Source organism: Aplidium turbinatum, chromosome 7 (genome assembly GCF_918807975.1).
Source record: "Aplidium turbinatum chromosome 7, kaAplTurb1.1, whole genome shotgun sequence".
NCBI lineage: Eukaryota > Metazoa > Chordata > Ascidiacea > Aplousobranchia > Polyclinidae > Aplidium > Aplidium turbinatum.
Window position 1 is genome coordinate 31,241,733 of NC_137478.1, and position 27,905 is coordinate 31,269,637.

General features: G+C 39.5%; 1 protein-coding gene and 1 non-coding gene across 3 annotated transcripts; one reads left to right on the top strand and one right to left on the bottom strand.

Moving 5' to 3' along the window:
- Positions 1-78: 78 nt before the first annotated feature.
- On the bottom strand, positions 79-23,252 carry LOC145774714 (uncharacterized). Of its 2 annotated transcripts, none has more exons than XM_082586007.1 (11): positions 23,148-23,252; positions 14,954-15,092; positions 13,083-13,281; positions 9,044-9,168; positions 7,678-7,850; positions 6,771-7,022; positions 6,059-6,213; positions 4,365-4,553; positions 3,404-3,583; positions 3,017-3,193; positions 79-1,495 (listed from the first exon to the last, which is right to left on the bottom strand). In XM_082586007.1, exons 2-11 carry the CDS (start codon positions 15,022-15,024, stop codon positions 1,250-1,252), a joined length of 1,767 nt encoding a protein of 588 aa, XP_082442133.1. In that variant the 5' UTR covers positions 15,025-15,092; positions 23,148-23,252; the 3' UTR covers positions 79-1,249. The 2 variants fall into 2 exon arrangements, with proteins under 2 accessions (XP_082442133.1, XP_082442131.1); XM_082586005.1 differs by lacking the exon at positions 23,148-23,252 and adding an exon at positions 15,383-15,550.
- Positions 8,454-8,525, top strand: Trnag-ucc (transfer RNA glycine (anticodon UCC)). Its single transcript has one exon. It is a non-coding gene; the product is annotated as a tRNA-Gly (tRNA).
- Positions 23,253-27,905: the final 4,653 nt, after the last annotated feature.

Consider the following 27,905-nt stretch of genomic DNA (forward strand, 5'->3'; position numbering starts at 1 on the left):
ATTGAGATTTGTCCCTTCTCTGCTTTTCGGCTTCATTAGAATTCGATATCTTATGGAAATCAAAGTTTTCTCGCCATCTATTGTTTATTTCAAAGTTCAATTGATGACAATAAAGTTACACTTCTCAAACTTGGCTTGATACAAAACGATGAACAATAAAATTTTTATTTACAAATCTGTTTTCAAAATATTTTTTTTTCTTTTTCTCTCTATTGCGCTCTTAAACTTCATCACAAAATAGAAATGTTTGTTCTAGTCAGTTTTAAAAAGTCGACGCTTCAATGTCGACCCTAGATAAAGTGAAATTAAACTTAAAAAATAAGAAACAACAAAAACTTAAAAAATTCTGGCAACACCTGAGTCGGAGTCGGCCAGTTATAAATCGAGGAGTCGGATTCGTATAATTTTCGTTACACCACAGTCCAGGAAAAAAGTCGGTTTTGGTTACGGTTGATTGGAGATAGTGTCTTTGTGATGACGTCAGACAGCATCGGCCATTGCTTATTGTGGAGATTTTTTAAAGTTATAATTTGATTGTTAATTAACACACAAGACACAACGTCACTTTTTCGTGCAAGGTGAATAAACTGTCGCTTGTAAAGCGAAATACTGTGAAACTATCTACGTCGCCTATAGCCGGAAGCCCATGAATCAAATAACTACATCTACACCTTGGTAACCGTGTGATGAAGTCTTATTTTGCAAACATAAAATTAAAAGAAAAATAACAGTTTTTGGCAGGTACAAGGTACATAAGAACATGGTGCAGTTAAGAAAGGCTAGCTAGGCTACAAACAATACTCAAGATCGAATCACATTTGACTGTATATAGCCTATGAAGCTGGTTGGGATATAAACGCAACCGTCTATCACTTTGTAGGGTTGGTCAGCGCTTTAGGTTTGCTAGCACCGCGGTTATTGTGGCATCATAATGATCTTCGCGAACGGGGAATTGTCAAGGCAGATTTCGTTGGGTTTGATTCTTTGACAGTCCTTTTTTGGTTGTTTATGAGTTGTCCAGAAAATAATTTCGATTTGGTACCATTGGGATGCTTCTCAAAAACATGTGCTGTGTTTTCTTCGAGTTGCCTGGTGTACAAGTACTCCTGTGGTATTCACTTATAAAAAGGCATTTTTGTATGTCGCCACTGAGTTATTGCTGGTTCTATTGCATTCAACGATAGTGGTTCAGAATGATTCTTATTGTTTCAATCAGTTTGGCAAGAGACGACTCGTAAAACTACCACGATTAGTAGGCGGCGCTAGAGAGCACACAGCAACACAAACTACACATGACGTTTTCCGACCAGTTTAGTTTCTTCGAGGATCGCAGCACACCAATCGTTATGAACACAGCGGACGCAATGATGAGGAGCAGTAAAGAGGAACATATGACGATCACTAAGACCTCCCATGTTTCCAAAGGAATGTTTACCACTGGAATGAGAGTGGTAGTGGCAATAGTTGTGGTAGTTGTTGTTGTGACTGAGGCAGTCTGAAATAAGAAAAGCCAATAAAATATATATTTCGTGTCCAGACACACCCTTCAGTGGATGGAAAAGCAAGGAAGCCAATCTTTGTATTCACTTTCAGACATAAAGTGTTTTGATTGATTGAATCTTTATCCTCGGACTGTGAAAGCTTCTTGCACAGCTTAATCCAGGCAGTTTCGCATACTTGTAGAGGCTTTGAATCACTGACGCAGGCCCGGTAACCAAGATTGTCAGAGTGAAGTTTCCGATTGTTGAAGTCTTGTTGCCGGGGAATTATTCCATCCATTAGATGCTGCCGAATGGAGAGCAGTCCTTAACGTGCGTTGCTCAAGCGCACACTCCGAGAGTCGAACCAGCGCCTCTTGATCTTGAAGCTTCTTCGTTCCAGAAGTGACGCGCTAACCAACTGAGCTATCGGGGCGGACATTTTGCCAGAGACACGGCCGCATACTCAGTTTCATTTTTTTTCCGACTATCACAACGAAAAAAACAATAGGCTATATACCAAACATCGCTGAGGTCTACAAAAAGGTACGTTATAACAAAACGCGGACGTTATAACGTGCATGATACCAAAGCAGATCAATCAGTTTAAAATATGGCACGGTCGCAACACCTATTCTTGAGCGTTGTCGAACGGACGCCCTTTTGAGCACCGTACCTAAGCTCCCACCACTCGGCTATGCAGACGACGAAATACACATAAGAACAGTAGCCTATGAAAGAATTGGTTAAATCAATAATGTTGGTCCGACGAAATCGTCTCTGCTGCAGTCTAAGATAAGAAAACTCATCGCCTGATAGCCTATGTGCATGGAAAAATTGGAAATTTCTCTAAATATTGGCTTAACCAAAATAAGGTTAACTTTGCCGGCACCGTAGTGTTATAGCCTATAGCAGTGGTTTTCAACCAGAGTTCCGCGGAACCTTTAGGTTCCGCCAGTAAGTTTAGGGGTTCCGCAAGTTTAGGCTACATTTAAACCTGAAAGTCTATTTTATTATTATATGCATAGTCTCTATTGTTTAAATTTGTTTAAATATAATCATAAATTTGCTACACTTTAACACGTTCGCTGAATTTTTTATGAGAATAAATGTAATTTTTTACAGTTTGTATTTTTATTGTAGGCTACATAAATAAATCTGATCATGAGTATTTTAATTTAATTTTATTAATCAAACGATGTTTTTTGCATAAGGCAATTAAACTATTGAACAGGGGTTCCTCGAGCTTTTGGAATGTTTCATTGGGTTCCGTTCCACCAAAAAGGTTGAAAACCACTGCTGTAGGCTAATATTATTTATTTTAAGTAAACTAACTTTATTAAACGGGTAGCCTTATTTTACCTAAACGCTAAATTTCGTTTCAATATATAAACTTAACTGGGTAGCCTACGGTAAGTTCATTAAATTACAAAACGCTTTGAAAGTTGTTGTAAATTCAGACAACGCTCAGTAACGGAGCAGATTTAACAAACAATGTCTAAGACTCTAAATTATTGAAGGCGGTGTATTCCACTTACATAGGTTGGTGTTATTTCCATTCTGAAGGATTGAGTTCCCTGTGAGCTTGTGCTGAGGTAAAGTGGGATTTCAGTGGCTGAGGAGTCATGACCGGTCAAAACAAGAGTTTGAAAAATTCCTTCTCTGATGAGTGAAGTAGGGGGATTGGCCGTTATCGTTAATGTAACTGACAGTCCCTAAAAACACAACTCTGAGCAATTCTTCGATAGTTATCAGGCAGTCCACTATATCAAAAGTGCTGTGTCTCACAACCAAGGAAGCATATCAAAGGAAGATACTCTTGCAAAGTATGTTTAGTTGGGTTTGTCTAACAATAAGTTAGACAGCTAGATTGAAAATAGCCAGGTTAAATTCACACTGAAATCAAAGCTATATCGATTACTCACTTGTACGATTTGAACGGCCGCTAGATGGAGATACGGAGTAGGATTTGGCAAGGTGCTGAGGTAAACGATCCCAGACCCGCTGCCCGACAATGACATGGTCACTTGCCCGGATGACGGAATGATGACGTAAGAATAGTGTATTGTTCCTGGCGTAATACTTAGTGACGTCAAGCTCCCGTGCTGTAAAAGATTTGAAGTTTGGGACAATGTTTGTATTCTTGACTGAGTTTAGATATAATTTTGTTTAGTTCCTTTTAAAATACGTTTTGAATACTGAAAAGTTTGGGTGTTCATCAGGACAATTATCGTTTCTAGCACTAGTTAAATAAATACGTTTTGCTAGCCAAGAAATATCAAGGTTGCTGGAGACAAAAATTGAAATTCTAAAAACTGTTCTAGGACCAGGAAATTGTTTCAAAAATTGATCCCTGCAAAACAACTTGGGTGTTTAAATCGGTAGCCACTTTAACAAATCGAAATTCTGCCACTAAACTTGACTAAAATGAAACCGCCAACCAATCATAAGCTATGGTTTAAGTGACATAAAAAATGGCGAAAAGAAGATGATACAAAGCAAATTAAGTGATGGATTTATTGTCAGCTGGTTGGCTTAGGGTTAGGGTTAGGGCTAGAAAGTAGTCATTTCAATGACGCGGGTTCGATTCCCACCACTGCTATTGCTCTTTTTCTTCTGTAATTACCAAATAAAGTTCAAAACAAGGATTAACTCTCTGGATGAGTGCTAGAAGGGTCACAATTGGACGGTAGCCTCTTATAACATGTTCTGATTGGTTGACGGTTGCATTGTAGTCATTCGCAGTGGCAGAATTTCGACTTGTTAAAGTGGCTACCGTTTAAATCATTGCTAATAGATAGTTGCCAAACTTTTAATGCTAAATATAAGCTAGGTGGACCCAACTTAGCACAGTGTAGGCTACTTAGATCCAATGCAACCCCATACCGGTATCCCAGCAGGAATGTTGCATAACCGCATCGCCAGTTGCTCTCCAACTGTGCTCATCAAATCCTCATACACAGGAACGTTGTAGACGTAGCTCGTGGGTGGGTAGCTGGCTATTGTGGCAAGTTCATCTTCTTGAATTCCTAAACCAACTCCAACAGACAACACTGTCATGCCAGAAGAATGAGCCTGTGGATGAGAAATAAATGTAATGTGATCTGCACAGTGCACAGTAGCCTACGTAGGCCTACAAGTGTGTATCGCAAAGGTTAAAAACGATTTTACATTTGCACAGTCGCAAACATGTTTCATCAAAATGACACTCGGTCTTTTAATACTTAAAGACTCTACCATCAAGTGGCTGCTTATGAATGCCCTGACATCTGATCTCAGTGAAATGTAGAAAGAATACTCATACGAAAAAGAAGAAGAAAACGACATCAAGAAAAGAAAAGCTTTATCAATCACAATGGGATCTTTTTCATATCGTCTCCAGATGTTAAACAAAAAGAACAACAACATTGAAAACAAAGTTAAGAAACTCTCTGAGCTTGAAACCACTTAATAAATAGGTTGACAATTCAAACCATCCATTTTTTAAAGGGATACTAAAGGAAAAACCTGACTTGGCGATATTCCACGTTTTTTCTGTTTAACATGCTACCATAAAACGATTTTCAATAAAATTTTGCCCCATTGCGGTCTGACCATCATTGCGCGCGTGCTTTTGTCAGAGCTTTCAAAAAAAGATTGGGCTTGAGCAGCGAAGCGTGCGACTGTACACTACAGTCTGCGTCACTAGAGACCAGCAATCAGCTAATCTCGCAATAATTGTTACTGCCGGCGATTTGACTGTAGGCTATGTATTAGGGACGGTACATTACGGGACGCGCAACTCCGTTGTTCCTTCAACATTAGAGGGGTCAATTGCCAATTTGACATTTTTTTACGCTTTACTGCTGGCTTGCTTTCAACTAAAAACCTTACATTACTTTAAAACAAACTTCACTCTTCTTATATAACCCATAAAAAGTAAAATATTTTGTAAATTACAAAAAAACGTAACCCTTCTAGTGTTGCGGATAAGTCAAAAGCGGATGAAGTTTCGCATCCCGATGATCTACAATCGCGAGCTATGTATGTATGTACATCAAAACATCAGATTTCAACATCAAAACATCAGACAGTTTGCTCAAAACATGAGATGTGGTAACGTGGCTTTTGTTATTGCTGTCTTTTGTGACGTATTCTCGAGCAGTGTTTGCACTTTTGGTTATTTTGAAAAAAATGAAAATACATGAAACATTGGACTTTGGGCCTTGCCAGCGCCATTGAAAACAAGTTTTTTTCGGTAATTCTTTTTGAAATGTATTCTTGAATGTTCAGTTTACGCATTTTAATGCTTAATTCCCGTTTGAAATTTTCATTTAGTAGGCCTTTAAATGACATCGCGTAAAATGAAATACCGGTAATTGAATCGAAACAAACAAACGATATGCTGAAATGACACAATAATCAAAAACGGTAAATGCTCAGTGAACACAAAAAGTAGAGAGTAAAAAATGTCCACGCACGGGCAAACTCAACGTCGTTTCATCACTTACGTCATTACATTCAAATTATGAGCAGCACCACTTTTTATGTTTTCACAACACAACCTAACACGAACGAGGAAAAGAAACTTTAACGCTTACCCGAGCAGCAGGAGTGGCGACATCATCTGAACTGAAACCATCCGTAAGCAGGACCAGCACACGCGGGATCCCGGCCGCGTACGGTCGCGCACCATTTGTTTCGCTAAACCCATTGTCTATTACGTCATTAATGGCCGCTCCAGTATACGTTCTTCCTGTGAAATCATAAAAGAAATAAATGAACAAGCGGGGCAAATTAAATAATGCTTTATTTTGTATCATTGCAACAACGTTCAGTAGGTTACACAGGATTACATCTGCAACGCAACAGACAACCGGGGAGACAAGATAACAACACTACAGCAACGACCGGACTTAATAGCCATCGAGTCAGCTGCTCTAAAGAGTTGGACTAAAAATACCCAGTTCTGCTGTTTTGCCATAGGCCTATATTGTTTGCTTGTATAACAGGCTATCCCATGCTTCAAGAAAGGCACGATGAGTTGGACCAAAATTTTCAAGTCCGCAGATTGCTTTTGTCGTCATATTTGCTGTAGACCCTCTTAGACTATAGCCTACAAGCCTACAACTATCAAGAAAATGAAATATCTTCTGACAGGTGTCAAACCCACAACAATGCTTGGTATGAACGATTCAGTTACATATCTTGTAATACAAACGAATGTAATTTTTGTACAACCTGAGCCTACAACTATTAGCTGTCATTAGACAATCTGTTGATAGCTTTCTATTGAAAACGAAACATTTTCACCTCGTTGATAAACCGTTGAGTTGACTGCGCTTTCAAACGCGCTATTGCTCGCGTTTGCATCCAGTTCACTTATAACGCTGATGTCAGCTTCGTATGAATACACCGAGAGACCAACTCGAAGGGTGGCTGGAGAAATCATGAACTTTCTTGATAGGTCGTTGATGAAGTTGAGGGCGCTGTTGAAATGTTCTGCTCCAATGCTGCTTGAACCATCAAGTAGGATCCAGAGATCGATGGGCTTTGAGGAACAAGCTGAATTTAAAATTTACATTTTGTATTATTTTTAGTGGTTGTGGACGTTAGAAACGTGTTTCTAGCGGAATTTTGGTTAATGTGAATTGTGAAATTGGGTTGTCTTGATTTCGCTTCGAAGTATTTTTTTTTTTTTGATCAACGTTTATTGAAGCGGATTTTCATGGAGTAATATTCCGTTTAGTCCAAATAAAATTCGTCTCAAACAGGTTATCATAAGATGTTAGGTTGTTCATGTAGGTTACTATCAAAAAGTTTAGATGTGAATTGACATATTTAAGATTTTACAGAAGATACTGGCAGGGGCACAGCCACAAGGAGTCTTAGGAAAACAATCGTCCCACAATTTTATCTTGTCCTTCAAAAATTAACTTTTAATGCTATTATTTACAACGTTTTAATGACATTGTATTACATGTTAAATAACGTTTCATAAATGTTTGACTGCATTCAGTAGCTATACTTTTAAACAAACTCTTTATTTCAAATATTAAAATGTTTTCCCTCCCAACAGTTGCTTTTGCCCTTAAAACATTTTTCGTGTCTATACATCACTGGATACTGACGAACAAATCACTCACAAAACTATCTTCAGAACTTGTCTGTCACAATATCCCAAGTTGCTTGATTGTCTTCATTAATTATCATGAATTACCTTTTGTTAGTTCATAGTTCGTTATTGTTGTCACAAACAGAGCACTATCTCCTCCAGGACTGTAATAACTCGCCCACCAAGTGGCTTGATTGGCCAGGCTACCAGGGACATTCCCTGTGTTGAGAAGTAGCTGAATGTACAATCGTGCTGCTACGGCAGAATGCAATGGAATCCTACAAAGTTTAACAAATGTTTGACCTGACCAAAACAATTTACCAGAAAAGTTTTTTTTTATTACCAGTCGATTTCTTGGCCGATTGATTAGAGCGGCTCTGGGATAAAATAAGTTCACTTCATTTATTACCTTTTATTTCTGACCATCACAGCAAAAACAATACACGTCAACATAACAAAAGTAGAGAAAAATGTCGAAGCGACAAAACGCGAACGTTATATCGCGCTTGAGGTTGAAATAAGTAATTACGTCAAAAAAAAAATGGCACGGTGGCAAAATCTTCAAAAAAATTTAGGATAAAAAGAAAATAAAAGATGATACAAACAAAAATAAAAACAACAACATATATCCAGACTATAGCTGTATTATCCCATAATGATGTTTATAAACGGACACTTGCTATAAAGATCCGTCATGGTGCGTTATCAAGAGTAAAGAAAATCTTCAAATTGTGATCATATCATAATCAGATGCTGCAGTCCAGTTTGTGCTTTTCCAAACTGTAAAAATTACCACAACACGTTGCAAAAGACAATTTACGTCCTTTGCTGTACATTTTATTGTTTAAACAAAAGTTGCTTCTGATTGCTATTGTTTGCAAGCGTCGATGGTGTAACGGTTAGCATTGGTGCCTTCCAAGCACTAGTTCCGGGTTCGACTCCCGGTCGACGCATGTTTTTGTCTCCCATTGTAACTCAGTTGGATGGTTATAGGCAAATTCTTCGTAAACAGTTGTTCGTAAAACAATTCTTCAACAGTTGTTCGTAAAACAATTGTTTGTAAACTTGTTGGGGAAATGAAATCCGTAAAACAATTCTTTGTAGGCTAAAGTATTTCTTCGTATACATCAAATCTCAATTGCATGCACGAAGAAATGCTTTGGGAAGAATCGAAGAATTATTTACGAAGTATTGTTTACAAAGAATTGTTTTACGAAGAACTGTTTACGAAGAAAACGTCGGACACCCCGTTGGATGCACTCAACTTTGTAAGCAAAAAGATAAGAAGATTAGACAAGGATGGTTCAACTCTGAGAGTGTGCGTGTCGCACTCCAACCATCGCACTCCAAAAACTTCTTTTCGTTAACACGAAAAATTTTTCTGAGTTTACAAAACTGCCAGAATTAAAGTTTCAAAAACAAGTTTTCTCTCTGAAGCTAAAGATTCTCACAATCAACAAAACGTCCTTACGTTAAGTCAAAAGTGTTGAAATCAACAAAGGAATCTCCAAAACGCGTCCTTATGACAGCTATGGGCTGAACCAGTGATGAATGAGTTGGAACGGAGGAAATCTGAGTGAGAGCAGATGGAGGGACCTGCGCAATGGAAGAAGAGTTAAGAATGATAAACAAAATAATAATTTGTTTAGCTTGTTATTTCTTTTCTAATGTAATCGTTACCAATTAAGTGTTTCTGTTTGCGGTTAGGCCTATCAAGCTATATTTTCAGGTACAGTATTTACAGTAGGCCTATAGTACAAACACTTTTTGAAAACAAGCTGCTCATTAAAAGGGGGGGAAGAACAAGCACCTTCTCGTGGTCCCTCCCGTCAGTACCATATCTTTGAGAAAAGATATGCGAAACGAAGCTTGTCACAATCGAGCAAACCAGGCCCAGGTTCAGCCCAGGGTGGATAGGGAAACGCCCTTCTCAGGGCGCGGCAGCTTCTCTGTCGAAAAGTACCGACGACCCACCGTACTGCAGCTGAACACCGAGGGCATTACGGCCAGCAAGCTCAGCATCATCGAGTATCTGGCCACAAAACATCAGGCCCTCGTTATTCTCCTCCAGGAGACCCCCTGCACATCTGTGGATAAGTTGGTATTACCCAACTTCACACTCGCAGGCGCAACCATCAGCAGGAAACACGGCCTCGCCACGTTTGTCCATGAGCAACTGAGCTGGACGCCAATAGACTAGTCCAGTGCCCAGTCGGAGATAGAGTGGTTATGCATAGACATATCAGGCTATCACATCATCAATGTCTATAAGCCACCACCCTCACGCTTAACACCAACAGCCATCCCAGTGTTCCCCCAACCCAGCCTCTATGCTGGCGATTTTAATTGCCAGCACGTTGATTGGGGCTACAACACCACCAACACCGACGGAGAAAGCCTGGCCTCATGGTCAGCCAATAACAACCTCACCCTACTGCACGATCCCAAGGGTGCAGCGAGCTTCTTCTCCGGACGCTGGAACACTGGTACAAACCCCGATCTGGCTTTCGCAAGTGATGACCCCGATAATTGCCAACCGGACAGACGTGTGCTAGAGAAGTTCCCCAGGTCCCAACATCGACCCTCGATTATCACGGCTCCAACGCTCATAATGCCTGTCCCGAGCAAGCCTGTTAATCGATGGAACTTCAGAATGGCTAACTGGGAGTACTATAGCCTCCTCACCAATGAAGCCACACAGTATCTCCCATCCCCTCACACCAACAACGTGGAAGAAGCCTACCAGGACTTTTGTGATGCAATAACATCAGCGGCAAAACAATCCATCCCCCGCGGCCGACGAAAGACCTACATACCTTGCTGGGATAAGGAGTGCGAAAGCCTCTACTCCGACTTCCTCCACGCCCCTCAGGGCAATGACACCAACAGCTCAGCCACAGCTCTGCTGGCAAGGCTGGACTTAAAGAGGAAGGAGCGCTGGACAGAAGCCGTTAAATCAATCGACTTCACGCACTCCAGCCGCATAGCATGGAGTACACTGAACAACCTAACTGGCAGATCACGTGCCTCTCGTCAACAATGTCCCGTTTCAGCAAACTCCATCGCCTCACAACTTGTGGAGAACGGGAAATACAAATCGAGAGACCGTGAATCTGATAGATCCGTCTTGCAAGAAATGACGGACCTCTGGAGGGTAACAACCCCAGACGGGGACAACATCTCGGGTGAGTTCACCCCGGAAGAGTTTTCCACCGCCCTCCAGCACATAAAGCCAGGTAAAGCCCCGGGCCCTGACCACCTATGCCCGGAGTTGATACTCCATGCTGCTGCCTCCGTAAAGTCCTGGTTAAAAGACTTCCTTTCCTGCTGTTTGCGCCACCTGAGAATTCCCAGAATCTGGAGAAGAGCCCTTGTGGTTGCAGTCCCTAAGCCGAAGAAGCCCCCAGGGGACCCGAAGAGTTACCGTCCAATCTCACTGCTCTGCATCCCCTTCAAGATCCTCGAGAGACTCATCTACGCCCGTGTCGAACCAATAATAGATCCGCAGCTCCCCCGTGAACAAGCTGGTTTCCGACACGGACGATCAACCGTAGATCAGGTCACACTTATGACCCAAGACATTGAGGACAGCTTCTCGGCTAGGAAGAAGGCTGGCGCCGTGTTTGTTGATCTCACGGCTGCCTATGACACCGTATGGCATAGCGGCCTTACCTGCAAGTTACTCCGTCTGCTCCCTGACAGACACATGGTCCATATGATGATGGAACTGGTGCAAAACCGCAGTTTTACCCTCACAACCGGTAGCGGTCGTCGAAGCAGACTACGCCGACTTAAAAACGGCGTCCCACAGGGCTCAGTCTTGGCTCCTCTCCTGTTCAACATATACACATACGACTTGCCCCCCACCACCTCCAGGAAATATGCTTACGCAGACGACCTGGCACTCCTGCACTCAGCAGGAAACTGGCAGTCAGTGGAGAGGAACCTCAGCCAAGACATGCAAACACTATCAGCATACCTCCAGAAATGGAAGCTACAGCTCAGCAAGTCAAAGACAGTGTCGGCGGCCTTCCACCTTAACAACCGGGAGGCACAGCGTGAGATAAACATCAAGATTGATGGGGAACGCCTGCCCTACTGTGCCGAACCTACATACCTCGGCATAACCCTGGACAGGTCACTCACGTACCGCCGGCATTTGAAGTCACTGCGCAAAAAACTATCTACACGCGTCGCACTTTTGAGGCGATTGGCGGGTTCCGGCTGGGGAGCTGGTGCTAAAACTCTTCGTACAGCTACCCTAGCCCTTGTTCATTCCACCGCTGAGTACTGCGCGCCGGTCTGGTGTCGTAGTTCTCACACCCACCAGATTGATACCGCCATCAACGACGCACTGCGTACTGTGACTGGATGCCTGCGTCCCACTCCAACGGACTGCCTACCCATCCTAGCAGGCATCCAACCCGCTGAGCTACGCCGTAAAGGAGCCACGATTTCTCTCGCTCGCCGCGCTTTGGACCCCGACCATCTCCTCCATGCAACACTCAAGAGACCACCACCTATAAAGCAGCGGTTGAAATCAAGACGCCCCTTTGTGCCTGCCGCACAACAACTCCTTAAGAACGCCGAAGAATTTGGTTTAAGTGCGGCACACTGGACGAACCACATGTGGAACACGGAGTGGCAAAATCACACCTCCACGTTCCGTGACTTCATACCCGACGCCGATCCCCGTCCACCAGGGATGTCCCTCGCAAGGCTTGCGTGGGTCAGGCTTAACCGCCTGCGAACTGGCGTCGGCCGCTTTCGTTCGGACATGCACAAGTGGGGCCTGGCTCCTTCATCAGAATGCGAGTGTGGTGCCACGGAACAGACCGCAGACCATGTCATCCACCACTGCCTAACCCACCGGCCTCCACACGGTGCGCATGGTCTGAGAATCCTGGACGACGAGACTGCTGAGTGGCTGAAGATTTCCTGCCCTCCAATCTAGCCTGGAAAGATCGCTCATACGCCATCATCATTAAAAGTGGAAATAGATTAGTAGATTACCCATGTTCATGCGCAATCTGCTTCAAGCAGAGATAGCGCATGATCATGATTACAGGGGGGTGTTGGTGTTAACAAGGGGATCAAGGGGGTAATCCTGGACCTGGGATGATATTAAAGGTCTGTAACCTCAGCAGGCCCTAGTCTATAACTTTAGCAAGAACTTGAAAAACTACCGTGGGTTGTTTGGATATTGCGTGTTATTTCTTACAGGTGTCTTGATATGGGGCCGGACAATGTTAGTGGTATCGGCCCTAAATTATTTTCTTACCGCCCCTGGTTAAAAATGTCACTCTATGATATTTTCATGGTTTTAGTAAACATGGTTTTAGTTAAAGACTTTACTTATAACTTTATTAGTTTTAAAACCTGCATCACAACTAACAATTGGTAGCTACGCGGCTACGCCTTCCAATCATCCAATATGGTGCGTTTAATGCATATTTAGCTGAAAACTTCAGCGACACGCTTCACTGAAAACTTCAAGCACATATTGCAACCTGCCATATTCCTCTGTTGATGTCTTTGTTGATGTAATTGGTTCCAAAGTCACTTTCGACTTTCGCCACTCGCATCATCATTCCAAAGTCATTGGAAAACACTCCGAGGTTTTCCAACTTCTGTATGCACCCGGAAGTTGTTTCTTCACCAGAAGCTCCAGGTGTTAATGTGAAATCTGACCCGGTTGTAGCAAAATTTCTGGAATACAAACAACTTCAGCCACACGATCCACAACATCAGTCAGTGATGTGAATTGTGAATACATACACGACGCGTATGTATTATAATAACGCAATATATAGCTACACTTCAAGCAATAATTAGCAGTCTACTCTATACTGACTGCAAGGCTATTCCCAAAGCAAGTATTTACGTATCATGCAGAGCGGCCTTGACGATAACTGCTATAGTCGACTTTTGCGACAAACAATCAGTAGCGGATAAAAAAAAACTTTTAAAGGCACCTGGATTTCAACGACCTAAAATTCACAAAAATTTAGAAAAAACATTTTTTGGGGGAGGGGAATCAAGTGCCGGTGACGTAGCTGGACGGACAATTTTAGAGAGGCCAAAACAACTGTTAAGAGGATAAACATTTTAATGTTTGAAATAAAGGGTTTGTTTAAAAATTTAGCTATTGAATGCAGACAAACATTTATGAAAAGTCATTCCATAATAATTAATACCATGCCATTAAAACGCGTTATAATAGCATTAAAAACACATTCTTAAGGGGAAAAGATAGAGCTTAGTGAGGCGATTGTTCTCTCATGCTCCCCCCCATGGCTACGTCCACGCCAAGTGCCCCCTTCAAGTGCAAATTCTGGGTGTGATTGGAGATTTATGCCAAAAATATAGAGGTTGATTGCAACTCTGCCCACTAGCGTACGCAGGGGGGGGGCCATTGGGCCATGCCCCACCCCCCTCAAAAATGTTTTAGTAGTTAACGACGTAGATTAAAGCATTTAATATGTTTTGGATTGCACTGTCAGAGCAATTAACAATGTTGTTCTTCTATAGACTAAGCCAATACGAAATACATAGCCCAATCCACCTACCCCACCCCAGGAATGCCAATGTAGCATAGTGTTCTGTAAGCCTATTACAGTGAAAAAGAAATGGATAAAGTCTAAACTAAAACCATACTGGGATATCATGAAGACGTCTGGGATGTCAATGGCCAGTGGCGTAGTCAGGGGGGTTTGGGGGTTACAACACCCCATTTGGCACGCGTGTGACGTCACGATATTGAGAATGATGCTTGCAGTCTCTTTATACTAGGGAATGATGCTTTCAGTCTAAAAAAAACTTGCTTAATTTTAAACAAAACTGCATCAAACGAGCGAGTTTTGCCAATACCAAACATTCAAACAACTCAGCAAAGAATTAGCAACAAGAAAACATAGAGACTTAGATTTATTCCCGAAACATGCCGAAGAAAACATGATCTTATTCTTTTGCTATGCCACTTGAGAGCACCATTTTACAGGAATATTTATACCCACATTTTTGTTGAAAATGCTCTCAGAATGCACCAAATTCAAAGTAATTTTTCAAAATTTTCTAGGGGAGGCCCCCCAGACCCCCCGCCGCTGGGTGTCGTCTTAGGTTTAAACGCCGTCGGGCTTCGCCCGCCGGACGTCAACCCTCCCCCTTTTAAAATTCCTGGCTACGCTACCGTCAATGGCCCCCCCCTTCAGAAAATCCTGCGTACGCCACTGACTCTGCCCTATTTCAACGTTATGTTACGGCAACGTATGGGCTAATATTGTCATCAAAGATTTTTGGGATTAAAAACAAAAAGACAATAAAAATTACACGCACTCTTCTTTTGAAAGTCATAACAGCTCAACAAAGTTTAAAGCCTCACCTTGTGATGACGTTGCTACGGGCAGAAGCAACAAAGAGGAAAATAATGGAAGAAGAGAACAGTGTCATCATTGCGCAAAATCCTATAAGTTCCTCCAAGGATTTTCAACATACAGTTTGAAATTAACGCTCATGTTTGTCTGGAAAGAAGTTGGTAATCTGTTAGTACGCTCTTCTATCGAGTCTTTTAAATTTGGGTAACACACCACAGATGGACACATTCTTGTGTGACGGAGTTGTGTATTGAAAAGCCCCACTTGCTGCACTTGTTGGTAGGCTGGGTCACACAAGACGGTGAGTTAGTGCGGTAGGACTCGCTTATGATGACACCTGAAGGCTGAAGGGATCTTCGAAAAGTATCACTATCGCCGAAATGGCATGATAGTCGAAGTCTGCTGTAAAATGAAGGCAGAAAATTTAAGAAACTAACCTTTCGAATTCAGTTGCTTCACAATTCTCTTTGTTTCGTCACATCAACCTTGGTGACGCTGTTCGAAACCAAAATGGCGAAATACGCTTTTCTGGAATTCAGTTTCAATACTTTGCAAAAACCTAACTTGGTATTACGTTAAAATAATAATAATAATAACAATATTTATATAGCGCCACATCCACAGTCAAACTATGCTCCTGGGCGCTGTACATGACAATGGTGATAATTAGGGCAACCAATTTTTTGACCTAAAAACTTGAAATTTTGACTTTATAATTTACAAATTTTGACCTAATTTTGACCAATAGCTTTCTGCGTTTGCAACCCAAATGCGAAATACAAAGCATATTAGAAATCAAACCGTTAGGTAAGGATATTTTCTTTTCTAATGAAATATGAGAAAAATGTGGAAGACTCAAGGACACCACATCTATCGAACAGCGAACAGGTATAAAGAAAGTCACTCGAAAAACTGCAAAAGATAAATATGGAGTGTCTTTAAATATCCCGAAATTACTGAGAGGGTTTTGCACTATTATACTTCAACATCAACTAATGTTTCACATTATCGCCTTTGAAGTACCTGTCTCTCGCCAAAATTTTTCCTAAAATAGAGAAATAGGCTACAGAAGTTGCTTGGGAGTTCCTCAGTAGGCTATAAAAATGTAGTGAAATATCATCTCGTCCCATTTTCACAATGCACTTGATGTCATTCCTTGAGATTCTTGCTTGAATATATTTTCCAATTCGGCAGTCATCAACACCAAAGTTAAGGGACCTCATTTTCTGGTAAGCTTCTTGAATGGTGTATCGGCTGTCTTCCATCTTCTGAATTGAATCGAACAGTGCGCTGTACTGCTCCTCTATTTCTACAAGGTGAGTAGCTAAGTTGGGAGCTTTTACAGCATCTTAAGCACGCCGCAGCAAGACACTACCATCATGGAAGTCTTCCGCAATATTCCTTACTTCTGGTAGACTTCTTGAATAATAGTAAGCAGCTTTCAACCAAGTAACCCATCTAGTTACATTTGGCTGTGGAGGTTGGCCAATGGAAGTAAAACTAGCTCTTCTTGACCTGTTTTTAATGGTCACTGCTTTAACCCTGGCAACCAACTGATCAACAGCAGGGTAGTTGGCTAATATTCAATCGTCAGTAGTGGGCGAAACAAGATTATTACCTCAGAAATTGCAACAAATCGATTATTACGTCAGAATAGCAACAAAAATTGCAACAAAAAATCAGTATCTGTGTAGCTTTTAATAAAATATCAATAAAGAGAAAAAAAACTACATTAAAAGAAAATTTTGACCTAACCATGAATTTTGACTTTTTTTTTACTTAATAACTTTGAAACTTCTCTTCGTGTCAGCCTGAAATTTAGTTTGTGGACGTTTTATGAACTTTGAGCAAGGCAGAAAAATTTTGACTTTATTGACTTTTGGTTGCCCTAGTGATAATAAATATGGTACTTTCAGTCATAATGTTCATTGAAATAGAACGTTTTCAAGCGAGCTTTGAATTCATTTAAACTTTCAGCTTCTTTTACGCAAATAGGCAAACAATTCCAGCAACTGGCAGCAACAACTGGGAAGGTGAGATTTCCATATTGCGTCGCAATCTCATGAAAATAACGTAATCTCATAAAAGACACACTCAAAAGAATATCTGTAACAATAATGTCAGCCAGACAAAGTAAAGATCAAACTCTACAAAACTAGCTTCTTCTTCTTCTTCTTGAAAACTTAAACTTAGTATTTTTGCTTCAGCGAAACAACAAAAAATATGCAGAAACTAAATATCCTACATTGAATCTCTCTAATGCCTCAACCATATTTGATTGCTTATACGTCATTAAAAAATTATAGGTCATTTGTTGGACAAATCGTACGTCGCTGCATCTTTTAACTGTGGTTCATTAGCAATTCATATTGAGTTACAACCCAGGCAGCAAATCAGTCGTTTCAGACGTTCAATCGATGTAAAAGACGCTTGATTTTCTGTCTAGGGAGTACCTTAATTGAGATTTGTTTATAAGATAAAACTATTCCCCAACGAACGCATTGGTTTCGGACTTTCCTAGAGACTTCCACGTAAATGTCTTCAAGAACACAAACTTATCTTTTTGCCGAAACAGAACTTTTCGCCATGGACGACAGTTCGATATGAAACGGAATCCTTGCAAAAAAATAATTTGTGATACTTGGTTTGAATAATCCTATGCCTAATAATAGTACGCTATATGGTAATTCTTTGACAAAGTGCAAGTCCGGTCACTTTAAACTTTTGAGGTCTTTTTATGTTCAAAACTTTTTTTTCATTTCGATTTGGCAGCAGCAAGTAGTCTAGCGCTAACCCAAATTGAAACAACAAAAAACTCTTTAATAAGAAACGAATTCAAAAAGTAACCGCAGCAAATAAAAAATGAAATATGACATTTTGAAATAGTTTTAAACAAAAATAACTTCTCACCTACAAACCCTAGGCAGTCTATAGGCTACTGTCCCTGAGTTACGGATAATCTTTTTGAATATTTTTCTAATAGTTTCCATAACTGCCAACCTCTCACCATTCATGCAATATGCCTCACTGAAGTTAATAATTCTGGATATCAAGTTCAAGTAAGCCAAATACTAAATAGACATTTTCATTTTTTTACCCTGTGTGTTCTTGTGATCTCAGAACGTTTGTAGCTTTGTTGAATTTACTCAGCTAAAAATTTAATTGTGCCACAATGCTCTTGTAACAGACATGAGCCTTTGTGATTGTTGCACAATAATTTCTTGCCCCCTTTGTCTTTGTAACCATAACTGGTTTGACCTGTGTCATCACAATAGCCAACTTTCAATGTTAAAAATAGTGAAACATATTCGAGCTTCCTGCCTCACAGTGAGTGTCTGTAATTCAATACCAGCAATACGTCTCAGAGGAATCTGTCATCGAAGCCTTTGAGTCGTCACAATCAAAGGGATTGTTTTGTTTGTTTTATAATAATACTTCAATTGTTGAAATTAATTCATAGTAACCCGCAGAATGATGTGAGGACAATGTGCAGTGTCGAGAGTGATTTTTGTTTCAAAAACCTTTCTTACGTTGAAAAAACTGACCTTTATGTTAAATTTGCAAAATTAAGCGTTGATTGAGACGTAAGTATCTTTTCAAAACTGTAAAAAACGTCATAAATCACTCATGTGAAAATACGTGCATAGTAATTACTAGGGCCATTTAAAGTCATTAAAGTCATATTTTTTTCTATGCATCAGTAAGTCGTGAAATCAATTTTAACGCAAAAACCGCATCCCTGTGAGGTATATTAAGAAAGTTATGAAGTCATATAAAGTCATATTTTCCTGGTTAGGTCATAAATCAGCTTTTTAAGTTATATAGTCATATTTTTGAGTTATAAAGTCATACCGTTGTATACTTTAAATAAAAAGTACCAATTTAAGCGGTGAAGCAATTAAGCATTAAGAAAGTAAGGCAATTTCTAATTGAACGATAGCAAACTGTAAGATTAGCCTACATAACACTTACAGTCACAGACCTATATTTTATGAGGTCACACATTGCATTGTGTTGCAAAGCATTGTGTTGCAAATCAAAGAGGCCCATACTGATCTAAATGCCCTTGATTTCGGAAAAGATCCGCTTGAGCTCAAAAATTACATTAAGAAGCGATTGGACAAAAATGATGTGAAACAAATTATGAAGCTACAAAGACAAGACATTTCACCAGCGCTTTATGCAAAACTGCAGAAGTGTCAACCCACATCAGCGTCTGTGGAGCGCTCATTTTCCTTACTAAAGTCATTTTTACGTCCAAATCGTAACTTCAAAGACTCTAACATTCCACACTACATGAAACTGTACTACAACAGTGGTTTAAAATAAAAATGAATGTGTATTACTGTTATGTTGCGTATGTTTTACTCTTTAGTTCCGTGAGTGACGTTGTTCGTATGAAAAAATAAACGATTTTCACATAAAGTCATATAAAGTCATATTTTCCAAAAAATAAAGTCATATTATTGATTTTTTAAGGTCATATAAAAATGGCCCTAGTAATTACGTATACGAAATACGTGCATATTATATAGTCCGATAGAACCACTTGTTCCTATGTGGTGGTGTAAACCTTCAACACATGCACAGATGTCACTTCCATTCATCGCAAACACCAGCTCCCCGTAGCAAGACAAAGCAAGAATGTCGAATACGCCTTGTCTGAGGTTCATTTCTCTTTCTATGTCTCAATGTCTGTTTTGATTGATCACACTGATCCCACTTCAACTCCAGTACTCTTGCTGGATTGGACAATGCCTTCCCACTGCTTTGGCACCCATTGGTTTAAGTCTTGGTCAGGTTATGCCAAAACTTTCAAAAATATAATATTTTATTAAAATTCATTTTCCAGGCATCAAGTCAATCTGACATCTTAAAAATTGAAAAGAAATTTATTTAACATTAGTTGAAGCAGATCATATGCATGCCCAATGCCTATACTTCTGTATTTATTTCCAGTTGCCTGTAGCCGTAATCACATAAGAAAACTAAAGCGAAAACTACATAACTGCATTAGGAGAGGGAAAATAATAAGATTTCTGCAGAGGTAATAAGGTTGCATGGTTTCAACGCAAACTGAAGTTAAATCAATGCAAATAAAACTATGTTTCAGCAACAAATTTAATTCAAACTACTGTACAACTAAAATCATGAAGTTTTGTGTAGAAATTTTTATTTTTATTTCTAGATTCCATGATTAACTTTGCAAACGAATTCGATCTCCAATTGTTGGTTTGATTTCTGACAAAACTTATAAAACTATACGCCTATAGTCTTTCTAGCTTGAATTAGTTGTTAACTTATTTATAAACTTTGTGAAATAAAAGAAACTGAAACGTTTTCCGATCGGCTATTTGCGAGCGGACGCCCTTTGTGCCTCGTAGATTAGGCCTTATCAAACTGTAGACAGACCGTGTACAGGCCAGCAAGTTCGCCATGGCGTCTGGAGAATGCTCTGTCTTGATTGTGTGAGCTTTAGTACTATTGGTCTTTAGCGCAACACACTGGATGAACAAAAAGGTCTGTTTATCCACAAGATGGTGCAAATGAGTCTCACATGACATGTTGTTTAAAGGTACTTTCAATTTTCAAGACCCTCGTGCTGAGACAAGGTTTGCAATCAGATAGTTTAAATTAAGGCATAATGGCAATCCAATTTTATAGTAAACTAAACGTTCAATAAACTAACCTACCTTTTGTTGTAAGCAGGGTTGCCATCGACATGGATCCCAAAATAAGGATAACCGAAAAATTAAAATTTCATATAAAACGGAAAAAACTTTTTAAACAAATCTTTGCATTTATACGAGCCATGACATATCATTTGCTCAGTAGCGTAGCCAGGAATTTTGAAAGGGGGGGTTTTTGACGGCCGGTGGGCGAAGCCCGACGTCGTCTTCGCCAAAGGCGACACCCAACAACGGGGGTCTGGGGGGCCTCCCCCAAAAAATTTTGAAAAATTACTTTGAATTTAGTGCATTCTGAGAGCATTTTCAACAAAAATTTGGGTATGAATATTACTGTAAAATGGTGCTGTCCGGTGGCATAGCAAAAGGATAAGATCATGTTTTCTTGAGCATTTTTCGGTAATAAAGCTAAGTCTCTGTGCTTTCTTGTTGCTGATTCCTGGCTGAGATATTTGAATGTTTGGTATTGGCAAAAGTCGCTCTTTTAAACTTTGTTTTACAGACATAGAGACTGAAAGCATCATTCTCAATATCGTGACGTCACACGAGTGCCAAAGAGGAGGAGGTTGTAACCCCCAAACCCACCCCTCTCCCCATTAGGCTACGCCACTGCATTTGCTATAAATTTTGCCAGAAACAATCTGTTCCAGCAACTTTTTTGTTCTTAGGAAATACTTCGTGCATCTCACGATAGCTCAGGTCTAAGTTTACCTTTACTTGCATCAGGGATTTCACCGTTATTTCACAAAGTCTGTTCCTTTCTTTTGTCCACTGAGCCGAAACAAGAAAGAGCACTCGCTCCCTCCACAAAAAGCATTTCTGGCCAAAAAGGAGAAGATGATGCTAACCAGCTTGTAAATCAACGGAAAAGAGTCGTTTCCAGTAAAGATCTTTATCCACTTGTTCTCAGGTTCATACTTGTGGAACACATCATCTGGAATCTTCTTGAGCAGAGGATTAACAGTCGAGATCTCACTGAACAACTAATCCTTCATTACAAATCGATGCTATTCATTGATATATTCCAATAAAAGATAGAAGTTTTGAAAATAAGACAAAACAAGGACTCAAGTCAAAAACAAGGCCATTCTTAAAAATACGGACAGTAAATTTTTCTAAGATATTGTCCTTCAAAATAAGGACAAATCTTAGAAATAACAAGTAAGGGCCGTATGGCAACCCTGGTTGTAAGTCTACGGCTACCAAAGAACTGCCAACACATTTTAGCCTTTCAATTGTGATTGCATAATGAAAGCAACTGTCTCGTTTCTCATTTTCTTATGACCGCAACTCTTGGTCCCACAATTTTTCTCACAGGTAAATAAGTAAATTTATTACAAAAATGTGGATCCCTCTTTTTACATTGAAAATTTGCAAAAGCAAGGTTTGATATGGTCACGCTTGACTTCACTGTATACTCTTCTGTTTTGCTTCTAAATGATCCGAAACCTTGAACCTCGTCGGGAAGGAACATCCACAAAACACTTAAAGTTTTAAGTTACGTAGTTGATCGACATGCAAGCTGAAAACCCGTCCGAAAATATTCGGGAAGATTTACCTCTATTGTCACTGCCCAGGCAGCAAATCACTTTTGTCTTGCGTTGGTCCTTACAATTTTCATTATTTCAAACTTTTCCACTTAAAGTAGGCTAGCTATGACCTAACAATCTGAGATCGAGCTCAGGGGCGCTGGAACAATTTTTGACTGCGGCGGCAGTATTATAAAAAATGGCACTTTTGTGACTGAATTGCTAATTTTTTTAAAAGTTTTAAGATTACATATAGCGATAATGCTCATCTATCAGCTCATTACCGAGTAATGATACAAGTGTCAGGTATACAAAGAACAATGGCACGGAAGGGCATCATGCTATGTTATAATGATGTAGGCTACTGTGATACAGAATTTTGTGTGGTAAATATTATTTTGAGGCAATAATAAAACATTATAATTAAGCTAAAAGCGAATAGCATAAATTGTTATATTGCAAAATGTGCAGTAGCTTACATGAGCTCAAAAAGACACCATTGCTTCCCTTTGCCCCCCATCCACTGAAAAATTGAGGGTAGGGGCAACCTCTCCCCCCCGCTTTCGGCGTCCCTGATCGGGCTGTGGGACCGCTACTAATATACCAGATCCACAGTCTAGAGGAGAAACTTATTTTCAAGAAAGTTTTCATTCAATCGAAGTTTTAAAGGTGTTTGAACTTATGAAATTCCTTTCCCTTATTAATAGGCTTACGGATGATTTCCTTTTAAAACAAAATGTGTAACTTTGTTATTCAGTGTGGAAAAGTATAGACTTGTTGATAGAAGACTTGTGAAAGGTAATTTTTCTTGCTAAAAAACATCACCCAACTGCATATCATCGCCATTTCAAACAATAGCTTCTACTTATCTTAAAATCCTTCTCAGGAAACGACTAAAAGGTTTTGAAAATTTTATCAAAACAAAACTCGGGTTATTTAAACTTAATCCTTTTGGTAGCTCGCTCCTTTTTGTTGCCGCAATTTACCTTTTCGGGCTTTTTTATTTCTTGACCTTTAACCTTTCCCCCACAGTTTGACGCCTTCCCGCTTCATAAGATTTCAAAAGTCTTTAAACAATTATTTAGTTGAAAATTCATTCTAAAGTTTTATTCTCTTTCAACTGTGAAATTGAATATTCAACAACAACGGTTTGTCTTTGGTACCTTGTGACGTCATATTGCATACATTCAAACTTGGGTTAGATTGGGGAAATAAGTTGGTAATTCGACCTGTGACAAATCAGTCCCCAGCCCATGTAAGGATCTGTAGCAGATATCTATGATTCAACAATGACTCGGTTGTTCTGTTCTGGAATGTCAAGCGCAAGCATGCGTCTATGGAGGCTTTGATTGTTACGTCACGCAAGACGACAAACAAAAGTTTGTTTCTACGAGAACAGCGACAGCGACAAGTCGTGCTTGGGTCAATCTTTGTTTGAATATATAAGATGTCGATAGACGAATGGTTTCTTTTCATCGCGATTGACCAATCGGCAAAAATTATAACCAAAGCAATGAAACTTTATTGTTGATCTTCACAACTACAATGGATGTAACCTCTGTTAGAAGGGGCCTCTTACTATGTCGTCCTGTGGTTTGGTTTTGAATCTCGGACTGACAAAGCCTTGATAGGTTATTCCTGGCAGTTTCGCATATTTGTAGAGGCTTTTGAGGCAGAGCCGGTTACCGAGATTGGCAGAGTGAAACTTTCCGATTGTTGTTGAAGCGTTGTTGGTGGAGGAATTATTTCATCCAGTAGGTTCCGCTGAATGGAGAACAGTCTTGAAATGTGTTGCTCAACCGCACACCCCGAGAGTCGAACCAGCGCTGCGCTGCGTAATCTTGGGTCGGGCGCTTAACCACTGAGCTTTTTAGGTGGACTGTGGTGCTGCGCTCCCTATTATGTGCTCTCCATCGGTGAACTACTTGAATAAGAACCTTCTAAATATCTTAATAATGGTAAAACAGGCTGTAAAAGTTTTTAAGTGGTTAGTAACTACATTTGGTATATTTTGCTTTGCTTTTTTTTGCCTGGCATTCAGCACTTTTTGTAGTGTTGATAGTGTTTATTGTGTAATACACTGCATATGAATTGCTTCAAAAATGAATTGCCACATGATCTCAATAGCAGTAGTGGCTGAGTTTATTTGGTGAATGAGAAAGTGAAAGCAGACATGTACAACTTGTTTTATTGCAACTTTTGGCCTGCCAACTTTTGCTGCTACTTTCTTATTCACACGATTATAACGAAAGAAGTTGATTTTCCAATCATGCAATCTTGGTTCGATACCAGTGGCGTATATTCAGGGTGTGCAAGGTGTGCACTGAACACCCCAAGAAATCCATAAAAAAATGAAATTTCCATCGATTGTCGATGTTCTTTACTTTCATGATATTCTAACATCTTGCTGCATGCTGATTGCTTTCTTTTCAATTGCAAAACTCGTCCTCTTCTAATTTTAATACTCCAACGTTTGAGGTCATTGCCTTTAATTTTTTTCGGTCATTACCTTTAAGCTGGGTGTGCACTCGCTGATCTGAACACCTTGGCGCGTCATTGGGGGAATCCCAGGCAATAGCAAGTTTTAGCTTGTTGGATTAGAGTTTGAGGTGATCAGAGTTGGAAACAAGATAAGATAAAATGTTTTTATGCACCAAGTGCCAGTAAATTAGGACTAGCTTGTCTGAATCTGCAACAAAGCTTATGGCAACAGGCAATATCATTGATGCACCATTCTAAAACAACACATCTAATCGGTTTGTAATTTCCACACAAGGACAAGAAAGACTGAGCTCGATCAGCTTGCTTTCAATAGAGAAGGAACTTTTGCTAGAACTGAAGCAAAAGCAAGCTTTCTACGACGATGTAATTCAAAAATTTATTGCACAAACAAGAAGAATCGAATTATGCTATAGATGAATTTTCCTTCTGTAGTCGAGGTGTTAAACATTTTCGTTTTTACTAAGTAGTACGGCGGATAAAAGTACAGCCGACCAACATAGCAATCGACTTTCTTTTCTTGTTTATTATCGAGTTGCTTTGCTATTGTTTTTTGTTTTAACTTTCACCTGTTTGTTTTTAATTCGCTTGTACATTTCTCAAGGTGTTGCGACCGTGCCTAATCCTTGCATGAAGTAAATCATTTCCATCTCGAGCACGCTTTAACTTTCGCGTTTTTTCAGACTCCTGCTGTGTTATGGCAAGTAATATTGTTCGTTTTGATGGTCGGAAATAAAAAGTGAACTGAAGTATGCTATGTGACTTTAGAAATGCAACTTAATGTTTGATATTATTAAGTCTTTCATTCAATAGGCGCTGTCAAATAAATATCTATTTCTATTTCTATATATATATCAAATAAATATCTATATGGTCAGAATTTTCCCTCTGTGTACAAAAAATTACTTTAACTTTAACTTCACCTTTTCCATTCTCAGTGCGTCTTCTCTATCATTGTTATTGCCAATTCCCTTGGTTTCTGTCTTGTCTGATGACTTTTCAATGTTTCTTGACGGTGGCCCAATAGATAGATAAATTTACGCTGTTGGAAAGCAGCCTACTGGTTTTAGGCATTCACTGCATTCAGTTTAACCTCTAGGTGTCTTGTTGCGTGTTTTAATTCTGATTCTTGCTGCTTACTTTATTCATTTTATCAGTACGTTTTTGTGTTGTGCCATCGTTGCTGAACAGGTTGTGTTAACCTGTTTTAGCCACCTTGATAAAGTCAGTCGTGCTGACTGACGAAACGTCGGAAATACAAAAGCTAGTTATCATCTTTAACATCAGGAGGTAACCTAGTAAATAGTCACCAGAAGAACGCAAATTACTTTTAAAATATCTATTTTGTATTCTTCTCCATTCCGACAACATTATTTTTGTCAGTTCTGTTCATGTTCAGAATTTGTGCTGAAAATGCTCTCAGAACGCTCCAAATTCAATGTTAATTTTAAAAATTTTCTGGGGGAGGCCCCCTAGACCCCCCGCTGTTGCTTTGCCGTCACTGAACACCCTGTCAAGGTGGTCACGGTACGCCACTGTTCGATACCCGGCTTAAGCTGGTTATCTCATCTCATCTTCTTACACCTCATCTTCTCATTTCCCGAAGATCAGTAACTTAGACGTTGTATGGGACAACCTTTCCTATAGAGGTAACATATTGTAATGAACATAAAAGATTTTCAATATTTCATTATTATGACGTTACGTCAAAGACGTGACGCAGTAAAAGTCTCTGAGTTAAGGAAATTTCTTCCACAAAAAAACACAATTCAGATAGAAAATCGGTTAATTTTTCGTTTGATTTAATGTCTGTAGACGTTAATCAATGCAAAAAGGCTAATTTTCTCGCGAGAATGGTAAAATACCGTTATGTATAGTAATCCTGAATAAATATTCTTGGGTGTTTTTTTCTACAAAAATTGGTTCGAAGGAACTGGAAATGTTTCAATGAACAACGAACTCAAATTCAAATAGTCATGATTTTGCCTATCCTCTGCCTTGCCGTTTCATTCTTATGCGTTTCTTTTTTCGATTTTTGTGTATGTAGATCAGATCTGTAATTTCAATTTATGAAGAACATCAGTCAGTTGGTTACTTGAAAAGGGCTAACATGAGTATGGCCGAAAACGTTTGTAATTTTTAGTTTATTTTTATGTTAAATACCGTCTGGTTGTTAGGTTTTATTTGTTTTATTTGTATTTGTGTTATTACTATGGCCTTTCGAAATGTTGGAACTCTTTCTGGAGCGGAGATCGTTTCGCCGGAAACTTTTTTGATTTTTCTTTATTTCAATTTGATGGAATTTTGGTAGAGAGGTGATTTTTTTAACCATAAAGAAAAATCAAAAAAGTTTCCGGCGAAACGATCTCCGCTCCAGAAAAAGTTCCAACATTTCGAAAGGCCATAGTAATAACACAAGATTGTTGTGACGAAAAATGAACTCCTCTGCTAGAAACAAGAATTTGTAATGGCTTTAAAATAAATAACTCTGCCAACCAACTCAGCTTTGTGTGGCTATGGTAAAGACAAACTCTCTGCCAAATGGATAGTTCGCGTATTGAACCTCTCAGCGTGAAACATTGACGGATGGTTATGAAAATGATTTGCAAAAAAACTTGATAGCAAATGTCTCGCTGAGAACTTGAAGAAATTCAATTGTAGTTTCAAGCTGCCAAGCTACATGGGTTTACTTTCAGATGCCTTCTATTCTTATGGCTTTTCCAATATTCTTGCCGACGATTGTGAGTAAAGAAAGGTGAACGGGATAGTTAGATGCCTACCTCATTAATCATAATAGCGCTTGTTTACTTTATTATTACATCACTTAAGTTAAACCTATTAAAAAAGACTTATATCTTTGTTAAGTCATAAATTGTCATCAGCTAAACTTACCAGATCTGAATGACGCATTCAAGAATTCTTGTTACTGAAAACTAAAAACTAGACGAAAAGTTTACATAACTTCAACGTAATTGGATGTTTCTTGTATGGTTATCGTACAGAGTTGAAGCGATAGATTAAGTGAGTCGTCCTATCATGTAGTTTATCCTAAAAGTTATTAAATTTCTCCTACGCTTTGTGAGATTGTATAAAGTCACAGTTCACTAAGTTATAAAGAGCTATTCAGCCCTCGATAGCCAGAAAATTTCCCATCAGACAAGCTAGTCGGGAGAAATGTTCGGATGCGTTTCTCAAACACGCTTCGACGAAGATCGCTAAAAATGGAAAAGTCCGTTCATTTTATG